General features: G+C 40.8%; 2 protein-coding genes across 3 annotated transcripts in view; one reads left to right on the top strand and one right to left on the bottom strand.

Annotated features, from left to right (window-relative positions):
• Positions 1 to 21,997, bottom strand: part of LOC105043642 (uncharacterized) — a 197,448-nt gene that overhangs the window by 19,486 nt on the left and 155,965 nt on the right. The gene's annotated exons all lie outside the window — the stretch shown is intronic.
• LOC105043644 (structural maintenance of chromosomes protein 6B) overlaps positions 5,635 to 21,997 on the top strand; it is a 50,179-nt gene continuing 33,816 nt past the window's right edge. Inside the window, exons 1-8 of the mRNA XM_073255726.1 lie at positions 5,635 to 5,918; positions 6,675 to 6,780; positions 8,723 to 8,856; positions 11,058 to 11,113; positions 15,758 to 15,844; positions 16,090 to 16,410; positions 18,328 to 18,447; positions 21,623 to 21,634. Of these exons, the coding sequence (XP_073111827.1) occupies positions 5,762 to 5,918; positions 6,675 to 6,780; positions 8,723 to 8,856; positions 11,058 to 11,113; positions 15,758 to 15,844; positions 16,090 to 16,410; positions 18,328 to 18,447; positions 21,623 to 21,634 (993 nt within the window). The 5' untranslated portion in view covers positions 5,635 to 5,761. The remainder of the gene's footprint in view (positions 5,919 to 6,674; positions 6,781 to 8,722; positions 8,857 to 11,057; positions 11,114 to 15,757; positions 15,845 to 16,089; positions 16,411 to 18,327; positions 18,448 to 21,622; positions 21,635 to 21,997) is intronic.

Below are 21,997 nucleotides of genomic sequence, written 5' to 3'. Positions count from 1 at the left end.
GTCGGCGTCGGTCGGTCCCAAACACCTGAGCAAAGGGAGGGAAAACGACCTTTTGTAGAGTCGGTCGTCCATGATCACATATTGCGAGGCCGACCATCGGAGTCGCTTGGCCTCCGTGGGATCTTCAGGACTGATCCCGTCGGTCAGGTACCGGACGATCGGATCCATCCAACTTGGTTCGGACGTTAGCTGCTGCACTTCTTCGACCCGATCGATGCTCGGCTGCTGGAGGTTTTCGATGAATGTCCGACACAAAGAGTCGTAGGCCGACGTCGCCAATCTGGAGAGTCCGTCGGCACGGGCGTTCTCCGACCTGGAGATGTGGGAGATCTCGAAATACTCGAGGCGTGCCACGAGGTCCTTCACTTTCTGAAGGTACTTGATCATGGTCGGATCTCGCGCCTCGAAGTCGCCCTTGACCTGCCCCACGATCAGCTAAGAGTCGGAGAATGTCCGGAGGCTGTCGATGCCCAGCTCCTTCGCCATCCTCAAGCCAGCGAGGAGTGCCTCGTATTCGGCTTGATTATTGGAGGCCTTGAAGTCGAACCGGAGGGCGTACTCGGTGACCACCCCATCCGAATTCGTGAGCAGGAGCCCGGCCCCGCTTCCCTGAGCATTCGAGGCTCCGTCGATGTGGAGTACCCAGGTGGAGATCGGGTTTGGCTCAGAGACCGCATCTCATCCCGGGTCTTCAGCTCCCGACCCTTGGTCGGTCGTCGGGCATTCGGCGATGAAGTCGGCCAAGACCTGGGCCTTCAAGGCAGGCCTTGGTCGGTACTGAATGTCGAACTCGCTGAGCTTCATCGCCCACTTGGCCAGTCATCCGGACGTGTCCGGTCGGTGCAAAATTGCCCTCAGGGGCTGGTTGGTGAGCACCACTATGGCGTGGGCCTGGAAGTATGGTCGAAGTCGTTGCGCGGAGACGGTCAGGGCGAAAATCATCTTTTCCATCTCTGAATATCTGGCTTCGGCGCCGTGGAGCACTTTGCTGGTATAGTAGATGGGCTGATGAGTTCGGCACTCATTTTCCCGAACGAGCATCGAACTGATCGCCTCGGAAGACGTGGCCAAGTAGAGATACAAGGTCTCCTTGACCTGTGGCTTTACGAGCAGCGGCGGGGAAGCCAAGTACCTTTTCAGGTCTTCGAAGGTCTGTTCACACTCATCCGACCAAGAGAAACCGTTCGCTTGATGCAGAATCTTAAAGAACGGGAGGCACCTTTCAGCTGATCGGAAAATGAATCGGCTAAGAGCGATGATTCTTCCGTTCAGCTGTTGGACCTCCTTCTTGGTGTTCGGATGACGCATGTCGAGGATTGCCTTTATTTTTTCAGGGTTGGCCTCGATCCCTCTCTGAGAAACGAAGAATCCGAGGAACTTCCCTGAGGTCACCCCGAAAGCACATTTGGTCGGGTTGAGCTTCATTCGGTGTCGTCGAAGGGTGCGAAAGGTCTCCTCGAGATCCTGAACGTGGTCCGGGATCTGCGCGCTTTTCACCAGCATGTCGTCCACGTACACCTCCATGTTGCGCCCGATCTGGTCTTTGAAGACCTTATTGACGAGTCGCTGGTAGGTGGCGCCGGCGTTCTTCAGTCCGAAGGGCATCACCCGATAACAGTAGAGGCCCTTGGGAGTCACGAACGTGGTGTGCTCCTCGTCTTCAGGCACCATCCGGATCTGGTTGTACCCGACGAAGGCGTCCATGAAGTTGAGCAGTCGAAATCCGGACGTCGCATCCACCAGTTGGTCGATCTTCGGAAGTGGGAAGCTATCTTTTGGGCAGGCTCTGTTGAGGTCGGTATAGTCGATGCAGATCCTCCACTTCCCGTTGGCTTTCTTGACCATGACAACATTGGCGAGCCAATCGGGATACGTGGATTTCCGAATGAAGCCTGCTTCGAGCAGCTTGTCCACTTCTTCGTCGATGGCCCTCTGCCTCTCTGGGACGAAGGACCTTTTCTTCTGCCTCACCGGCTTCATCGTCGGGTCGATGTTGAGTCGGTGAGTTATTGTTTCTGGAGGGATGTCCAACATATCTGCTGCCGACCAAGCAAATATGTCGGCGTTGGCCGTCAGCAGCTCCGTCAGTCGGCGTCGTTCGGTGTCGGGCAATTGAGACCCGACCCAAACTTTCCTGTCGGGATTTTCTCCTATCGGGATCGCCTCGAGCTGCTCGGCCGGCGAACCCCGTTCTTCCTCCTCCCGTTGGTCCAGCTTGTCGATCGTCAGAGAACCCTTTGACTCGTCGCTTTGAGCGGAGATTTGGAAGCATCGTCGGGCGAGCTGTTGATCTCCGCGCATCTCCCTGATTTCGTTTTTGGTCGGGAACCGAACAAGGAGATGGTACGTCGAGACGATCGCTTTAAGGGCGTTCAATCCGGGTCGTCCAAGTATGGCGTTGTAAGCCGAAGGAACTTGGACGACCGCGAAAGTGAGGGAGACCGTGCTTTGCCGTGGTTCGGTGCCGACTGTTACGGGCAGGGTGATTTCTCCTTCTGTCGTGACGACGTCTCCGGCAAAGCCGATCAAGGGCATGGAGACCCTCTTGAGTCGGTCAGTTGACAGTCGCATTCGGGAGAAGGTCGAGTAAAATAAAATATTTGTCGAACTTCCATTATCAACAAAAATTCGTTTTACATCATAATTGGCTATTGTCGCCGACACAACAATAGCGTCGTCGTGGGGAGTTTGGATGCCCTGAACGTCGTCTTCTGTGAAGGTGATTACGTCGTCCGGACGTGGCCTTTTCGTCGGCTCCCCTCCTGCAGACGTCCCCGGGCCCAGCCGCTTGGAGATCATGTTGATGACTCCGACCGTCGGCTGGTTGGTCGCCGCCTCTTCAGTCGGCTGGGGGCGTCAATCGACGATCGGTTGGGTCGACGGACCCTTCCGGAATTTGCCGAGGTACCCCCGACGGATGAGGTTTTCAATCTCATCCTTCAACTGGATGCACCGCTCGGTGTCGTGGCCGTGACTTCGATGGAACCGGCAGTACTTTCGACGGTCGAGGCCCTTTGCCTTTAGAGGCGGAGGCCGTCGCAGGTATTCCTCTCCCTCGATCTCCATCAGGATCTGCGCACGGGGAGCGGAGAGAGGAGTGTAGGAGTCGTACCTGGGGCGTACCGGCCTCGGAGTCTGCTGCCGGGGCGGCTTTTGGATTCGTCGGGGCGGTGAGACCCGACTATCGGTCGGGGGCCTGCTTGGTTCGGCGGGCTCCCGACCTTTCCTCCACTTCTCTTTCGGGCCTCTGGGCTCTGCCAAGCGTCGGTCAGACGCTCCTTCGTCCGCGCGCATATACTTGTACGCGCGCTCTAGTAGCTCGGCGTAAGTCTGGGGGAGGGTCTTGTCCAGAGAATAAGTGAATCGGGACGCCCTCAGGTCCCGCTTCATGGCTGAGACAGCCATGTCTTCGTTAAGGTCCCGGACCTCGAGCGTGGTCGCATTGAATCGCGCCATGAAGTGTCGGAGCGTCTCGTTTTCCCCCAGCTTGAGGGTGAAAAGGCTGTCCGACATTCGCGGCGGCTTTCGGCTGGTACTGAAATGGGCCACGAACGAGTGCTCGAGCTGCCCGAAGGAATGGATACTACCCGATCGGAGACCGGAGTACCAAGCCTTGGCAGCCTTGCGGAGCGTGGCGGGGAAGCCGATGCAAAAAAGAGCGTCGGTTGCCCCATGGATCGTCATGAGAGCTTTATAGCTCTCGAGGTGGTCGACTGGGTCGGTGGAGCCGTCGTATGGCTCCACGTGCGGCATCTTGAACCGACTGGGAATCGGTTCGTCGAGGACCAGTCGGGAGAGAGGTTGGACGGTCTGGAAGTCGACGTCGTTGGAAGACTTCTGGCCGTCCGTCTGCAGCTGGGCGAGTCGGCGGTCGATTTCCTCGAACCGTCGCTCGTAGTCATCCGCTCGTCGATGCTGGGAGACCCCAGGAGTGGAGTCTCCGGAAGATTCTGAAAGGGAGGCCGACGGTGTGCGCGGCCGTTTCTCCTTCCTTGCCCGTTCTAACGAAGAAGGAGAGGGCCGCTGGGACCGTCGGTCATCGCGCCATGGTCGTCCCTCCTCTTCCCCATGGGAGCGCTGTTGGGGGCGCTCGCACGGAGGCGACAGGGATCGGCGCGGTCGTCGGCGGCTGCTCCTGGAGGGCATAGGTCGGGCCGTCGGTTGTTGCTGGAGGCTCTTGACTGCGTCGGTCAGTACGGTCATCTGCCGTACGATGGCCGCAATCTGGGCCTCCGTGGTCACTGCAGGGCGCGGAGAGCTAGGCTCCGCCGTCGGTGGGATCGGGGAGGCCTCTTCTCGGCGGGAAGAGCTCCTGGCCGACCCAGTGACTCTCGATCGTTGAGCTCTTGTCTTTGTCATGCTGTCCCCTACCTGGCGCGCCAATCTGTTGCGGTCAATCGCCTCGTCGCCCGATCGTCGGTGGGGTGAGCGTGCACCTGCAAAAGGAAGTCCGCACTGACCGGAGGCGGCTCCGGCGGGGACCCTCCGACGGTCAAGTCAGAGAGGTGACTGGGCAACAGTGAAATGTAGACAGAAAGCTCAATCGAGAGAGAGAGAGAGAGGGAGAGGGGCGAGCCTGCGTTTCTGGGAGAGACGGAGCGGATCGATCCTTTGCACTGTTGCCTTCTCCGGTTTATATAGTGGAACACGGTATGGCGCCGTTATTAATGGCGCGGACAAGTGAGGAACTGTCAACTCACTGTGGACTGTCAGAGTCGCCGTGAAAATGTCATGTCGCCGTTTGGCTGTCCAATCACCAGGGTTGACAATGCCCTCGGCGGGACAATGCCCCTAGGTAACCGCGCCGCATGTCCGTGTCAGAGCTGACAAGGTCTGACGGCTGTACGGCGATCGGAGGAGTCGACCGACCCTAGGTCGGTAGCCAGCTGAGTGGCGTCGGGCCCCTCCGTCGGTCGGCGAGTTTCATGTGAGTCGGCCATCAGACCTCTGGGTTCAGTCGGTCGGGATGGATACGCCCGACATATCCCCAGTCGGCGATGGACCGTTGAACGGCCGGTTGTCAGCCGCTGATGGCATCCGTCAGTCGGTCGCCCCGATCGACGATCGGTCGGTCCATCGGCCAGTCGGAGTCGTCTGTCGGAGTCGGTCGGGCCGCCAGTCGGTCGGGCCGCCAGTCGGTCGGTCGGGCCGCCAGTCGGTCGGGCCGTCAGTCGGTCGGGCTGCCAGTTTGTCGGTCGGACTGTCGGTCGGTCGGGCCGTTAGTCGGTCGGTCGGACCGTTAGTCGGTCGATCGGTGGGTATCCCCAACACGCTTCATGCACATGGATTGTATCTTCCGCGCAAATATGGATTCCACCGTTGGGTCACTCACTGCACATCTCTCAAAGCTCTCAGAAATCATCGTCCATCCGGAATCCCGGATGCATTGCTCTCAAAGCGAGCAGTGGATGATTGGACGGTGATTTAGCGCAAAGGAAGGAAAATCCTTCATTCCAGCAAATGATACAACCCGTTCCGACTCTTCCTAGTCTCGGTCAGTCGTCTGCTAGTTGCTACGGTGCAGGTTAGTTCCCTGATGGTTACGGGACCAGGTTACCCCTATATATTGCTCTGGCAGGAAGAAAACAAAAACCCCATTAGGCCCCCTGCGAGACCTTTTGGCGCGCTTCCAGTTCTCTTTTCGGCCCCTCCTCCCCAACTCCCCCCTGCCGCCTCCTTCCCTCCCTCCCGTTCAATCCCTTCTCTCTTTCCTGTCCCGCAGGCAATCTCGATCCTCCCCTCAGAGCTGGTGGAAACCCCCATGGGGGATTCTAGGGTTTTCGCGGAGCCTCGCGGGAACCCCGCCAGATCGGGGGCGGGGATCATCTCAAGAATCTGCCTCGAGAATTTCATGTGCCATAGTAGCCTCCATATCGAGTTGGGGGACTGGGTCAACTTCATCACCGGCCAGAACGGAAGTATGAGCCCTCCACGATCCTCTCTTGTCGATTTCTTGAAATAAAAAGCCTCCTTTTTGTTTCTTGTTCGCAATTGTTCTATTTCTAGGGTTTTCATATCTTTATACGTGAAAAAAGTGCATTACTAGTGGCAATCCATGTGGATTTAGGCTGCTGATCTTTCTTGGAAAAGGAAATTTTTTTCCCCTTGTTTCTTAATCAAAATCTGGAATTCATGCCTCTCTTTTTTTTTCCCCACCCTTTTATAGGTTGAAAAGGTGTAATACTGACGGCACTGTGTGGCGTTTGGATTCCTAGATCTTGGAAAAAAGCCTATTTTTCTATTTCTTGTTACTGAAATCTCTATTTATGTCTGGTATTTTCCATCCATATAGTGGTAAAAAAAGTGGAATACTAATGCCATTCTTTATGATACTTGGATGCCAATATTTCTGGGGGAAAAGGAGGATCCCTTCGTGTTTCTTGTTACCAATTGATTTGCATCTAGGATTGCTCATCTCTTTCTTTGTCGAAAAAAATGCAATACTAGCTCTTGGCGTTTGGATGCCAATATATATTGGTATGAAAAAAAAAGTCTGCTTCCTTGTTTCTGAGTATCAAAGTTTTTTGCGTTAGGTATTTCCGATCCCGTAGGAAAGGGTAATACTAACTGTTTTCTCTGTGGCTGGATGCCAATATTTGTTGGGAAAAATAGCTTTCTTTCTCGTTTTCTGTTACCAATCTTTATTTTGTCTTGGTTTTTCCATCTCTATACAGGTGGAAAAAGTGCAATATTAACGGCGCTCTGTGTTGCTTTTGGTTGCCGAGCAAAAGGCACCCAGAGGGCAGCCACTTTGAAAGATTTCATAAAGACTGGCTGCAGGTATTATTGGTCTCTTCATTCTTTATTTTACTTTTGACGGTTTAATTTCTAGGTTTTTTTATCGAATTTTCTTTCTTTTTCTTTTTTCTTTTTCATCTTTTTTCTTTCCTTTTTTTTTTAATCAACATTATTTTTTGCAATTCCTTTGAATTGGAATAGTGATAGCGGACTTAATCGAGTATATTTAATGATGGAAAGCTCAGAACCAAAGATAACCACCTAGATAATGAATGTTATTACTACTGTTGAGTCTGCTCTAAGTTCTACTTGTTTGAGTCGTCGTCGTCGTTGTTGTCATGTACACTGGATGTTGATAAGTTCTAATTGATTTGAATGTCAACATGGACTATTGGTTATCTATCTGGGTGGAATATCTTTTGTTCAGTCAAGCATTACCAATACCCTTATGGATTGGATTTCATTAGTTCATATGGCTTCCAGTTTCCTTATCTTTATTGACTTAAGCTAAATTTTAACCTACAAGACTTGGCTCATTTATTTGGGTCAACTTGAGATTTTAGACCGAACTGCAATTTTGGACGACTAGTTAGCAAGAATTGTTTTCTTCTCTACTGTTCTTAAAGTTGGAGCATGGATCATGCAATTAGAGGGCATGTATCTAGGGTCCTTGGACATGGAAATAGTTAGGCAAGTCAGATGTTTATGTTGAATTTTCAAAAACCAATTAGCAAGAATTGTTTTTTTTCTCTATTCTTCACCTAGTTTAATCTTAGATCATGCAATTATAGGGTATGCATCTAGGGATCCTTGTACATGGAAATAACCTAAGGGTAAGTCACGAAGCCCTAACCTGAAATAAGTTGTCATTTACTAGAATTATTATTACATTCAAAAACATAGATATGAGGGAGAAGGATGGATGTATGAGAGTAATTGGTTAGGAGGTTCTATTTAGCAAATTAAACAAGGGGCTAATGAGACATTATTTTATCATGGAGTTTAAGCTTTTAGGCTGGAGGGAGACCAACTGATCCTATATTGATATATTTGTGGTATGTATGCAGATTGCTTTTGGTTGTACTGTTGGAAGAAGGGGCAGGTCTGTGGGATTCTCCAAAATAATAGAAAACATAAAATTTAGTTAGTTTAGTTTTTTAATTAACAAAAAAGTTTTTAACTTTGAAAGAAGGAAAGGAATTTTTGTCATGGTTTCAAATCCTTGTGGGACATCCCATAGGATGCCGGAATGGGCTACCTTCCCAGGTATTTAGATGTGACCATACTACCATCACCTTAGCACCCTGATTAGTGTGTCCTGGGACATCCCTCGTCCCAAGTTTTGGGAATGGGGTTGGACAATGGCACATTCCATGGAAAAGCGGGACGACCCCATCACATGGGATTTAGAGTGCTAATTGTTATCATGGCTGAATGTAACTGCTTTCTTTGTCAACTTGATTAGAAGCATATGTCTTGGAAAAGTTTTGTTACATCTATGCTTAATTGTTGCATGTAAGTCATTTTGGGGCTTGAAGGACTTGCTTTTTTGCCTTGGAAAATAAATTAGCATGGTGAAAGAATTTTGTTATAATTTCTTGTATCATATAATTTAGAAAATGATGATGTTTAGTCATCTATTATAATATTTGAGAGTCAAATATCAATTGTTTTTCCTTATGTTTGGGAATAATGCAAGACATGATCATTTATCACAATCCATATGGATGAATGGCCTTTTGCACTGCTTGGAGCTCGTGGTCCTTAAAAATTATCTTGGTTATGTTTCAAACATCTGGTTAAAATAATCTTTTTTTGTGGATGATACGCACTAGTCGGATGCGTTTTTCATGCTTCTTATTGTTAATTTGATATTGTTATTTTCCTGTGTTGTGTGAGGTGTTCGCATAGCTCAATTTGGAATTTAGTTGGTCAAACTGAAGCCTGTTCAAAGCGTGATCTGATTTATCTCAAGCTTTTGCAGTTACGCAGCTGTTCATGTGGAAATCAAGAATCAAGGAGAAGATGCTTTCAAGCATGAAATCTATGGAGATCTGATTATCCTAGAACGCAAGATTACAGAGTCAACAAGCTCCATCATATTAAAAGACTGTCAAGGTAATTGACATGTATTTGACTTCAGTATCGCTTCATTCTAAACTATATGTTGGTTATCAGCCTACTAATTGCAAGCATGTCATGCTTTAATCATTTCCCCTTTTTAATAGAGCTGCTTGCTTGAAATTATTTTGTATATTTATATTTTTTAAATATTTTTGTAGAAATTGTCTTATTTCTTTCAATAAATTGCTAATTTGAATCAGAAAGCCTCAGCTCATCAATAGGGATTGGTTTTATAGGTCAAGTTTTCTTTGGTTTTATAAGTCAAGTTTTCATGCACATTTTATTATCAGTCCTCAACTGAACCTTAGCTCTAGTTTTTGTGTTGATTTTCAAGCTTAGGTGACTCTAGACAAGATCCATTTTATTGATTGTGCAGTTTAAGATCAAGCCAAGAAGAGCAATTGCTAAGGCTGTTTGTTGGAAATGGTTTTTGCATTCCCATCCATGAATATGAAAAGAAAAAAACTGCTGGAACGGAATGGTATCATCAGTACAATACCGTTCCAATGTGCAACCGACATAGATGGGGTTGCTGGGATGCTAAAATAGTTTGTACTATTACATACTGGTTACAGGTCCATATAGAGAGTGCCATACTGATCATACTGGCTGGTTCTGGCAGTTTTTTATTCTTTTCAATATCTTCAGTATCGGTATGTACTATGTGGAATTGTCATAATATATTACTGATGGGATTGATTTTTTATAATATATAATTGATAATAGGAAATCTATATAATATAAAATAACTATGCTTTAACCATATGTGATTGATATAAATATATATTATATTAAAATATTCTTGTAATAATCAGTATTTGATTTATTATTGTTATATAATATTCATATTTACAAAATAATGTATAATATATTATAATATTATTCACTTATTAGAAATAATAAAATACATAATGGTAACCAATACATGTTATAGTTTACAATAATTAAGTAATATTATAATAGTATAACAATTAGTAGTGTCATATACTATAGTATTACATAACATTCTCTATAATATTATATAAATATTATAAAATACGTAATACAATATTATATAAATATGCTTTCCATATGATATGTAATTACAGTATATAGTAATTAATTTATTGTATTATAGTATGACAATTGAGTTATTATATCTCACTTTTGTGTAATAATATTATGATAATGAATTATTCATACCGATAACTAATTATGGGTTATACAAATCTCATAATATTAGAATACAATATCTTATTAAACTTTTCTAATATTAAACTAATTTATTATATTAATAAAATATTATATTCATACTGATAATTAATTACTGGTTATACAAATCTCATAATATTGGAATATTATATCATGCTAAACTTCTCATAATATCTGACTAATTTATTATATTAGTAACAAATTATATTTGATACATTAAATATGTCTTATTATACATAACATATTATAATGTAAATATATCATATGGTATTATATATATATACATTTTCAACTGTATATAATTGTATCTTATGTTATATAGCATATAGTTATTTTACATATGAGGGACAAGCCAGGCTTTAAATGAGGGCCAAGTTCCTAAAAATATCAGGACTTTCCTAATGGTAATATTAGCCTTTTGCTCTTAGAAGTATTAGTTCTTTCATCACTAGAAGATGAAAAAGACAATTGAAGCTGGAATATTCAACAAGAAAATTGAATGATGGAACTTTGATCCAGTAAATAAGAAAGTTGAAGTGAAAGTGAGAAAACAACTAACAAATTTTACAATTAGCAAGCAAAACAATAATTTTTATTTTTTGAATACAACAAAAAATTAGATAATTCTCATTTTTTATCCAATGCATTTCAGTTGTCTAATATAAACTAACTTCATAAAATTTATTGGCATTACAATTCTTTTATTGTATAAATCTCGGTGTGTTGTTTATAAACTTTTCTTTTTATTATATCGTACACATTACCTGTGTATGTGTGAGCGGGTTTATGAGAGAGTAATGGTGCTTTTAACTTTGGAAGTTGATGATTTGTTTGCTGTCGGTGACTTTTCAGTTATAAAATTAAAAACTTGAACATACTTAACTGTTTTGAGTTTTCTGTAATCATAAGTTTGTGTTCTTGCTATTATATTTTTCCATGCAAATCCATTTCCTAATTTTTTCCCTTTTCAATTTAGACATCTGTTAACTTTATGCCTTGAACAGGAAAAAAGGTTGCTTATCGGAAAGGTGAACTAAATGAACTAGTAGAGCATTTTAATGTGAGTGCAAATACTTGATATTTTTACCGACCTTAATTGGATCTATAGTTTTTTCCGTAATGATTTCTTGTTCGCTAATGTGCTTGCATTCTAACAGCTAGCATCATGCACATGCTATGCATATTAAAAAGGTATAAGCACTCATGTAATGAACCATCTTATCTTTCAAAAATCTTTGTATTTATTTATTTTTTTAAGTTGTCTGACATGAGAGGGAGTGATGACTATGTCAGGGGTTAAAATACTTTGAAGGCTGGGATGTTGGAGTTGGTTTTCTTGTTGATGTTTGAGCCATATCTTTCAAATACCAAACTACCTTGGCTGTTGTGACGACCTTGGATCTAACCAAAAATGGCTAGCTAGAAGGTGTTATTTGGATTTCTTGGCCTTGTATAAGTACCCAAAGTCTACCTGGTGCATAACTGATGTGGGACTAAACGTGCACCCACACGGATCCTGATGCACTCCCTCCATTTAAGATGGGCATCCTTGTCAAGCTAAGGGTCCAAATCCCATCCCAAATTCTATCAAATTTAATCATGAGCACCATGATTGGCTTGTGGTTAGGCCCAAATAGGCTTGTATTTGCATGTCCCCAATCCTCATGGACCATGGATCTCACCTAAAAAGCTAGTTGGAAGGTTTTATTTGGATTCATTAGTCTTGTAAAAATTATCCAAGTGCGCAACTAATGTGCGACTAAACACATGTCCGTAAGGGCTCTCACAGTTGTGTGGCAGAATATTGAAGGATAACTGAAAAGCCAGTTCTCCGTTAAATGATAACTAAATTGCCTTTTCAGATCCATGCTCAACTGCTTGGCTTTTTTATTTCTCACTTTTGTTTTAGTTCAATGACTAGTCATCACCCTTTTCTGGCTTCTATTCTCTTCCTCTGTTGACCATTACATATTGGGTTCATTATTGCTTGCTCTCTATTGGCACAACCTATAACATCCTGAAATGTAGGTTACTTTCATTGCAGTTTTGTATAATTTTTATTCTTTATATGTTTTTGGCAATCTAGTTTTCTAGAGCTGATGCATGCACGGGCAACGAAGTGGCTTTTACTCAAAATCATGGAATTTCGTATTGGGCCGAACCGTTCGATACATCCCGTACCATACCAGTAGTGTACGGATACGTCGAACCGCCATGTACGGACATAGATGTACCATACCGTACCGCGTACCGACACTATAGTGGGATTTCACTGGTACGGGGTCCGGTATTGAAACGGCGAACCTTGCTCAAAATCACTATTTGGTTGAGAGTCGAAAACAAGTTTTTGGTTTTAACAGTCATGGTAAACATCGAAATATGCACTTTATGGAAATTCACATGACACTTATTTTTTTGAAACATAATCCCACTTGTATCTTTCTTTGGTCTATGTTTCTTTTTCCTCTCAAATCCATTTCTTCTCCTCTCTCACCCCATGGAGCTTCTACCTGAGGATTCAGTCATCCTTTTTCATGTGCTCCAAATGCCAGTAACCATACAAGAATAACTTCAGCGGCAAGATCTAGCAAGTCTAGATATGAAAAGAAAAGACTTGCACTAGAGATTTTAAGGTCTAGTATATTGCTAGGAAAAAAACACTTTGCAGCAGAGTCCTTTTCTTTTGCAATTCTCCATGTTCTCAGTTTATTTCTAAATCTTCATATATTGGATCTCTGTGTTTGTGTGTGTTGGGACATTCAGAAATAATTGCTTTTTTGAGCACAGAAACATGCTTTTGGGCTTTTCTCTTTTGATCTTTTTGTGCCTTTGGAGTAGTAGAAGAGAAGGGGATCCCATCAGTATCTGGTGATATTGATAGATTTCTTTGGACAAATTTGTTTAATGGTTTTTGTTTGAATGACCTTTGTCTCCTTAGGTCTTGCTTTATTTATATAATGGAGCAATGGAATATATGAAATGCAAGCACTTAACCTGGTTCATTTGGGGAGTAAGAAGATGGGAACACTGCATTTACAGTTTACACATCCTCTTTTGGGTTCATCTTTGTTGAAGTGTGAAGTCTCCTTGAGAGGTTTGGGTAAGACAATTTATATTCTGACAAATAGACAATAATTCCCATGGGACTTGGACTTTGGGATTTTTTTTTTCTCTTTTCTGTGTACAGGAGAGGTTAGGGAGGGTAGGGTTGGATTTTCCTTAGTCTGCTGATAGATATCCAAACAAAATTTTAATATCATGATTTGTTAAATCCTATTTCGACAGAATTTAGCCAGGCAGCTGAAAGATATAAAGCTAGGATTCGTGAACCAACATTAGAACATATATTTTTATAAGATTTATATATAAATCCCACTTTACAAAAATGTATATGTAAACCTTGGCAACTAAGCAACTGCTTGGCATATGCATATAATGTAGTTGTCACATATTTGGTAAAGATTTGAGCTATAATTAATAAAGTTTAAGATACAAAATTTTTCCCCTGTTTTTAACTTGTTTGTCCTGCCAAATTCCAGAAATTTTGGTTCTTATGCTTTTTGTGACCAAATAACCAGATAATGCCTCTTTCTTTGGCAGCATTCATTCTTCATTTTCTCTGTAATTGTTTATATATTGCTTTCCATGGAACTTTCACTGTTGTTTCAGAGAAAATTCGGAAGTAGAAAAGTCATTGAACGGTATTTTTCTTTCATACCCTGATCACAAAATAAAAATCCCTTCTCTAAAGTGCATAGACCTTGATTCTTCATGCTTGTGGAAATATCAGTATAGATCAAGGATGCTTTTCACGAATGATTACCTTGAACTATGTGGAAAGCCTGTTGTCTTCCTTATCCATAGGTTCTTATTTCCCTCGATTAAGCTCTTAGAGGTGCCGTGTGATCAGAAAAAGTGATCTGCGATGGTCATTTTGTATTTAATTTTGTTTGCTGGTTTTGCTTCTTTGTTGTCTTACATACATCTACTCACTGCATGAGTCACTACTTATGTCAAAGAAGGTGAGGGTGGTGAAATTTCCTTGTTTTATTTCATTTTTTTTCTGTCATCATCATCATCATCATGACCTTCTTCTTTTGCTTTGTCTTCTCCTCAAATCCTTCTCTTAACTTCTTTGTCATCTTTCTCCAGCGTACTTTTTTCTTCTTTTTATTCCTTTTTCATCTGATCTGAAACAGCTGATATGATCTGATGTGGTCTTAGACTATATTTAATTCCGCCAACAAAGGCATATTTTTATGACATGATTTTCCTTTCACCAAATCCTTCCCTTATCATGCCCCAATTTTGCCAAATATTGGAGTCGTACTATGTTCTGACTATTGTTTTGTCACTACTTGTAGATTTTCTATGCATTTCATTTTGAACAAATTCTTGATCGCGAAGAATTTGTTGTGCAAATCCTGCTTTGGGCAATGTCAAGAAATCAACCTAGGTGCTGGGAGGGGTAGCCACACCAAATCGAACACCACCTAGTCCACTTTGCAAGTAAAAGGTGACTAAAAATGTGCAAATAATGTATGAACAACTAAAACTAATCCATCTGTATCCTCTCTACATATTTCTATGTAAACACTTGCTTTCAAACATTGTCCATGTCAATGAGCTAAAATTTTGCTTGGATTGATTTTATTGGGTTATCATTAAGGATTCAGGTCCCAGTGGGACGTTCCGCGGGACATTGGGATGGGGTACCATCCCATATGTCGGGATAGGGCCGTCCCGCTAGCGTCCCAGCATTCCGATTGGGATGGCTTGGGATATCTTCTATCCCAGGTGTCGGGACAGGGCGGAACAGTGGCGCATTCTATTCTATGAAAAAATCGGGGCAGCTCCGTCCCATGGGATTTAAAATATTGGTTATTATATTTGTGTAAATTACATGACACACCATTCAAATTGCCCAAATTGTTGAATATGATCTAAAAAATTTATAGATCTGGTGTTTGGATGTTTATTTCCTGTCGCATCAAATGGTTTTGTAATGCACCATTTTGAAGGGAATTTATATAATTTTTGATTTCCTTCATGTTTTGCAGCTATAAAATTCATGTTTTAAGATGAATGTATGGTGATTAACTATGCATTCTTGATAAATCTGGTGAACCATTTCTTTTTTTTAAAACGATGAGACCTTTTTTTATTCTGTTAATCTTGTTCATGCCCTTTGTCAAAATCTCAAAAATGCTTAAGTGTTTCAAATATTATGGATGGCCAGCTTTGTTGATTCTCATGCATCATTATGTTTATGCCAATGGGATTTGGCATAAATCCTCCTAAGAGCTCTTTATGTCTCTTCCATGCTAAAGAAGCAAAGCCCATTGCTATTGGCTTTGAGTGGTAATGAAGCAGGCATTGGTTGTGCTTTTGCAAATGCAAAGGGGTGCCAGCCAGACATCGGGGCTAAATGTGAAATAAAGGAGGGGAAGGAGGAGGGGGATGGGGGTTGATGCTGTTAAATGACCACCTTTCCCCTCTTCACATTCCAATCCTGTATCTGGCTGGTGCATTTGAAACACCGCCATGCACACATACCTCATCACCACTAATAGCTGGTGGCATAGTTTTTTGGCTGTCACTTTTAGGCCTTGTTACTAATGCTACAGTTACCATATTTGACAATTACATCTCTATTACATCTCATTTCATTTTTATGTTTGCATGTCATATTGCTAATTTGCAGATTGATGTTGAAAATCCATGTGTCATTATGAGCCAAGACAAAAGCAGAGAGTTTTTGCATTCCGGAAATGATAAAGACAAATTTAAGGTGAATCTTGTTAACTCTTTCTTTTTTTGACTGCATTTGTGGCCTTAAAAACTCCTGGTTTTGTGCCTTCATTTTTGTCATGTTGTTGCAAATGCATCAGTTCTTTAGGAGTGTACAAGTGTTTTTTGGCATCTGTGAAATAATATTTACTTCTAGCTGTTTATCCTTTCTGCTGCCATTCTTTTTTATTATTTCAATAGTTAATGCCCTTTCCCCACATTGCATGTAATTTTATTCTTGTACAGTTCTTTTTCAAGGCTACACTTCTACAACAAGTAAATGATCTTCTACAAAGCATCACAGAAAATCTGAGTGCTGCGACCGAAGTTGTTGAACAACTGGAAAAATCAATAATGCCCAGAGTTAAAGAACTTAATGAGTTGCAGGAGAAGATTAAGAATATGGAACATGTAGAAGAAATAGCTCAAGAAGTGCAACATTTGAAGAAAAAACTTGCCTGGTCATGGGTGTATGATGTTGATAGACAAATTCAGGAACAAACTGGCAAGCTTGAAGTGCTTAAAGAGCGTATTCCCATATGCCAAGCTAAAATTGAGCAATATGCGGTGAGATAAATGTATTTCAAATATTGTTTTCTTCAGTTAGATTGCTGTATCCTATTTTGATGCAATATTCTTAGATCACAGTTGTTGTCTCAAAATGAAAGTGTGTGATGATGAACGGAAGTTGTACCTTTTTTGAACCACCTTTGTCGAGCTCTAGTATTCTGTCCTACATATAGAAGTCATTCTCCTAGTTTCCTCATTCACGTGGTGTCCATAGATTAGAGTTTTAGTGTCTTTCTTTCTTTTTTTTGGATCAAATGTGAATGGATGATCACTGCTTTTCTTGGTATGGGCTTCTCTAAAATTAGGAAGGTTTTTGCAGTCTTTTGATCCTAGTAATTGTATTGAAGTGCCGTACTTTAGGTCAAGCTAAGGGAGGAGACCTGAGGTTTTGTTTTCTCGCCTCTGCTGACAGTGGCTCTTTATATTGGTGCCTGTGTGGGGCTGCTGGCATGGCCACACCTATAGGGACTTCACATCTCACTGCACCTTGAATGCTGTATTCCTTTTAATTCCTGATGTGAATTGAAAAAAAAAAAAGAAGAAGCTGTATGCCATGTAGGAAGAAGCCATTGCACATTTCGAAGGGTCAATGCAATGTGCATTGCGTTTACGGTGTAAAACACCAATATTTTATATGACACTGGCAGTGGAGCTTTGTTGATACTCAATACCGTGTTTGGTTCCAAATTAATCTTCTTCTTGTTTAGATAATGAAAGGGAAAAAGGTGGTTTTCCAGAGGAAAGACAAGGGAATGAAGGGAATGAGTTGTGGTGGGTAGTCTTGCAACCAAGGATTGCAGTACTGGTTTTGGTACTCGTATCAATACCATATTGGTGCAATGTTGGTTGGGAATTGAGGTGCTCTAATGATTCAGTGTCCATGATAACCATTAATGAATGTTTTTAATTTTAAATAATCATTTTTATGCTCATATAAAAGCCAGTTGTGAGCAGCTAACAAGTAGCCTTTCATGTTTATTAATGTATAAGGTTAACTCAAATTTGTACTAGCAATGTTCTCTAGGATTAATGTCATTGAATAATGCAAAGAACATAAATGCTCTACTAGAACTAGCCTTTTGATGGACTATAATGCCCTTCATTAGCCATTATAAAAGAAAATTCAGATAATCAGAATAAATCTACTTATGTGTAACAACTGCAGAGCATGCAGTTCATCAAAAAGGAATCGCTCTTTTACCACGATGGAGGGTAAGTCTTTCTAGGTGGGACAATGCTGTGTTATGAGAATTATAAACATTTTATTTGTATCACTTGTAAAAGTTGTTGTGTCAATAACAATTGTATCCCTCTTATGCCTTCTCTCATTATCAAGAAAGTAAGATTACTTAAACAAATGAAGCTACAGTCCTTTGCTTCTTGATAACTTAATGATTTCTTTCAGTGGGAAGATTTTTTTTTCTCAGGTGAATAATTTTTTTTCTGGTTTTTATGTTGCTTCTACTGTGCATTATTTTAGTTAATTCAATATTACTGTTCTTATTTCTTTCTCTTAAAAAAATATATATATTACTATTTCATTTATGTAACACTAAATAGGAATGCTTGGCAAAAGAGGACTCGTAATGCTGTCTCCAAATAATTTGGGATTTTGCTTGATGGCTATGATAATGGTTATTACAATTTACAATTCAATTTATGCCATATGTTATATGCCTATGCTGTTCTACAGTGACTTGTCTTGGTAAACTTAGTTATATGTTATTGAGTTTACTTGTTACCTAGTCTCAATATGCTAAGATAAAACATATATTATAGACATGAAGCTCCCATCTGTTTCTTGTTCTTGGCAATATTTTGTGCTCATCAGCTTCTATCATTGCTTGAATAGTTAATTAAATGATACTACTGAGAATATTTGGTCAAGTTCATTAACTTGGTTCTAATTCACAGGCTAAGGTGGAGGAATTGAACAGCTTGCTTACTAGTAAGAAATCCCAGATTGCATTTTTGACAGAAAAGACCTCTGAAGTAAGGAAAAGTAAGGAAGAATTGGAGCAGAATCTTTCATCGGTATGCGAGTGCTTTTAGATTACTGATGATATCTTTTTATTTGTTTTTATATGATATGATTGTCATGCAAAAGATTACCTTCTTGCATTCTAGGTTGTTTATAGCTCATTAAACATATAAATGCATTTCCCATTTCAGTTGCTTATGTTTCCTTCCAGTTGCTAATGTAGTTCCAAAGGATTAGAGGCTGCATGTAGGGAAAAGTGCACTTTTAAGAGGAAGGTTCACCATCTCAGTGCTGGACTTGGTACCAGCACCCACTGGTACAGTGTCGGCACACTGAGCGTAGGGGTCAGTTGGTTCAGCGTGCTAGTCTCGATTAGGTATTTGTATCATATGGAATGGTATACCTGCCTACCTGGTATGGGGTGGTGAGCTCCACTATAACGAACCATGATTAAAAGTGTAGATCTGAGGGCTATCACGTGCTGTTGCAGCAAGGACAGCACTATCTGTCACTCTGCTTCTTTTATACGGAAAATCAACATCCAGTCAGTTCTGGATCTAAGGACTGTTATGAAGTGAACAAAGACAACAGAGAAGAGGAGAGTTGTGACCCTTATGATTTCATGCACGAAAAATCTCCTGTGACTTCTTTAGAAGGCTTGGTGGCCACAAAATTACTATCTCCTTGGAAATGATAAAACTCTAGACTGGCCAACTATTGTTCTCGTAAATTTAATTAGTCGGCAACATTACTTTTCCTAATTGAGCCCTTATTGGGACTCTACAATCAGTATAGATTCCTCTCATATTTGGGCACTTTAAGAATTGCCTTAGAAGGCTCCTATTAACTTTCACAATCTAAGTCTTCACTAAATATGATAAGTCGCATCCGTTTGACCTATCTTTGACTACAGCTATCGGGGAAACATGCAAGGGTCTGATTGAACCATTTCTTTGATGTTTGATGTTTTGGGCTGCACCAGTTATCCACTAAAATTTGATATCCTTTATTTATTTTGTTGATTCCTTGTGATTGCTATAGCCTGTTGGGGATATCATCCATCATTTTGCTTGTTTCCGGGTTATGTTTTCAATCAGCTTTGACGGCTAGTCATTTATTCTCTTTCATCTTGCCTATGACTTAATTTTAAATCTATATAGTAATATTCTGGGGCATTCTACTAGAATATTAATCCTTGTTCTTTTTTTTAGAGAAATTTTCTTTTTGGTTTTATATTGCATGGTGCTTTTTAGGTAGACATTGTTGGCCTTTACATAATTATTTGCATGCATATACCTGTTTTGCATGTTAAATCTTTATCTTGTTAAAAGATGCAGTAATGGGGAAAAAAAGGACTCCTGTCTTGGTTACATTTCCGCAATCAGTTCTTCTCAGTAGAGATTGTTTTTGAGTCCCATTCTGGGTGCTGTGGTTCTCAAAAGTTTTGTAGATTGAGAGAGCTTAGGAATTATAAGTATTATTAGAAACATAGTTAGATGTTGTAATGTTGTGCCTCTGTGTTTTAAAATTGATCATCTTTTGGGTCTAAACAAAAGAAGATTCTGAAGTATACATATAAGGGGTGACTGAAAAATTCTAGTAGAAAAGCAGCATAGGAAGCAATTGAAACCTGCTTGAAGATTGGATTTAAATATCGATATAGATGCGCTACCTAAGGCAGAAGGTTCTGCAACCAAGGTGTAGATTCTTAAAACTAGATTTGTTAGAGCAGATGTTGGTGACATCATTGTATTCAATCATGTCATGTTAATCTTTGTTTAGTCCTCAAATTTCATTCAGAACCTTAACAAAAGGTGTCCTGAGCTGAGCTGCTTACAAGCATAACAATCAAAGCTCAAAAGGTAAACTAATCAATATTTATTCATTCATATGTTTGGCAGAATCTGTACAACTTTTGTCTATTGATTTCAAACTCTCGACAGGTGCAAGCTTATGGTGCATCTGTTAATGCTGTGTGTCATGTATGCTGTGCCTAAATTGTCTATGTTGAGTTCCTGCATTAGGTATTTTTGGAATCAAATAACATATTGGCGCAAAACCTTTGGCCCATCTGTCTTCACCATTTGACTGGGCATTCCCGGGATCAGGCATGAATTGAAAATCTTATGATTTGATTTTGAAGAGCTAATGTTTTTACTAAAATTGGTTTCTTAGAGAAATTGAATATGATGATCACAAATCAAGCTATTTATGTTTCTTTTTTTGATTGTCCGATGGTTTATTATGGTAGTGTTGAGGGCTACTGAGGATTTATTTTTTATTTGCTGAAGCAGAGGGTTGGTAGGTGCTTGAATTTGGCAAGCTAGGAAAAGCTACCAGCCACGATTGAGGCATCTTCACTGCTTTTTTTGTATATTAGGTGCTACTTGTGTGGTGCAAGGACTATGTGACATATCTGCTGTATGTCATAACTTGATCAAATTTGCTAATTGAATAATAAAAAAAAAATCGAAAATCATCAAAGATATAGGTGTGAAGAGTGACAATTTAAGAAGCCCCATCAGTATCTTATTAACTGTGTTGCATTATCAGCTCTTGCAATTAACAACTGGCATTTTTTTTCTCTGCAGGAAGTCACTAATGTATATTCAAGATTTTAATCTAATGTAATTTATTTCAAAATATAAATTGACTTAGCAAAAAAAGAACATAGTGAACAAAAATAATGTCTTTAAGTTTCATAGTGTTACTTTTGTACAAATTATTTTACATAATCATATATTTAGATATTAACAAATCAAATTATTTTCCAGCTAATTGTAAATGTCTAGCAGACATAAAGATTTTTTCACACATTAGCACTTTATGCGTGTTGAAACCTGGTGCTGGTATGTGGATTGCTAATTTGTTGTCACTATTATTCATTGCACTGTCTCACAGTCTCCATCTATTCCATAATTGCAAATATGAACAATGCCTATTGATAGGAACCAAATAAATGTTTAAATATGGTGGAGGTTAAAAGAGGAAAATGCTATATCTTTACTAAAAGAGGGAAATTGGAATTTAAGGATTGAGCCAAGTAAAATGTGGTCTAAGTAGCCAATAATATTGAGAGAGTAGCTAAAGATGAGAGTCATAGGTAAAAGATATATAAATAAAGAAACTTGGTGGTGGAATAATGAGGTACAAGAAGCAATCAAAATAAAATGGATTCGCTTTCAAGAATGATAAAAAAGTAATATTGACAATTTTATAAAATATGAGGCTAGCAAAGAAGCAAAATGCTAGTAAGGCTAAATATGTGTCATATGATACTTCATGTGATGAGTTAGTTTCAAAAAAAAGATGAGATTAAAATTTATAACATAGGTAAAGCTAGAGAGGAAATCTAAAGACATTGATCAACTTAGTTGCATTAAAAGCGAGAATAATAGAATATTAGTGAAAGATAAAGCAATTTAAAAAAGATAAAGTTATTTTTGAGATATTGTTAAACAAGGATTCTGCAAAAGAAATTTCATTGAAGAAAAAAGATTAGGAAGGAGTCAAGGATTTATTCGTACAATTCATAAAAACTAAGTGGAGATAGCTTTGAATGGAATGCAAAAAGATAAGGAAATAGTATCAAGCTTTAGAAAG

This window comes from Elaeis guineensis, chromosome 4 (assembly GCF_000442705.2).
Source record: "Elaeis guineensis isolate ETL-2024a chromosome 4, EG11, whole genome shotgun sequence".
In the NCBI taxonomy this organism is placed as follows: Eukaryota; Viridiplantae; Streptophyta; class Magnoliopsida; order Arecales; family Arecaceae; genus Elaeis; species Elaeis guineensis.
The sequence above is the reverse complement of the archived record's forward strand: the minus strand, read 5'-3'. Positions and strand labels throughout refer to the sequence as shown.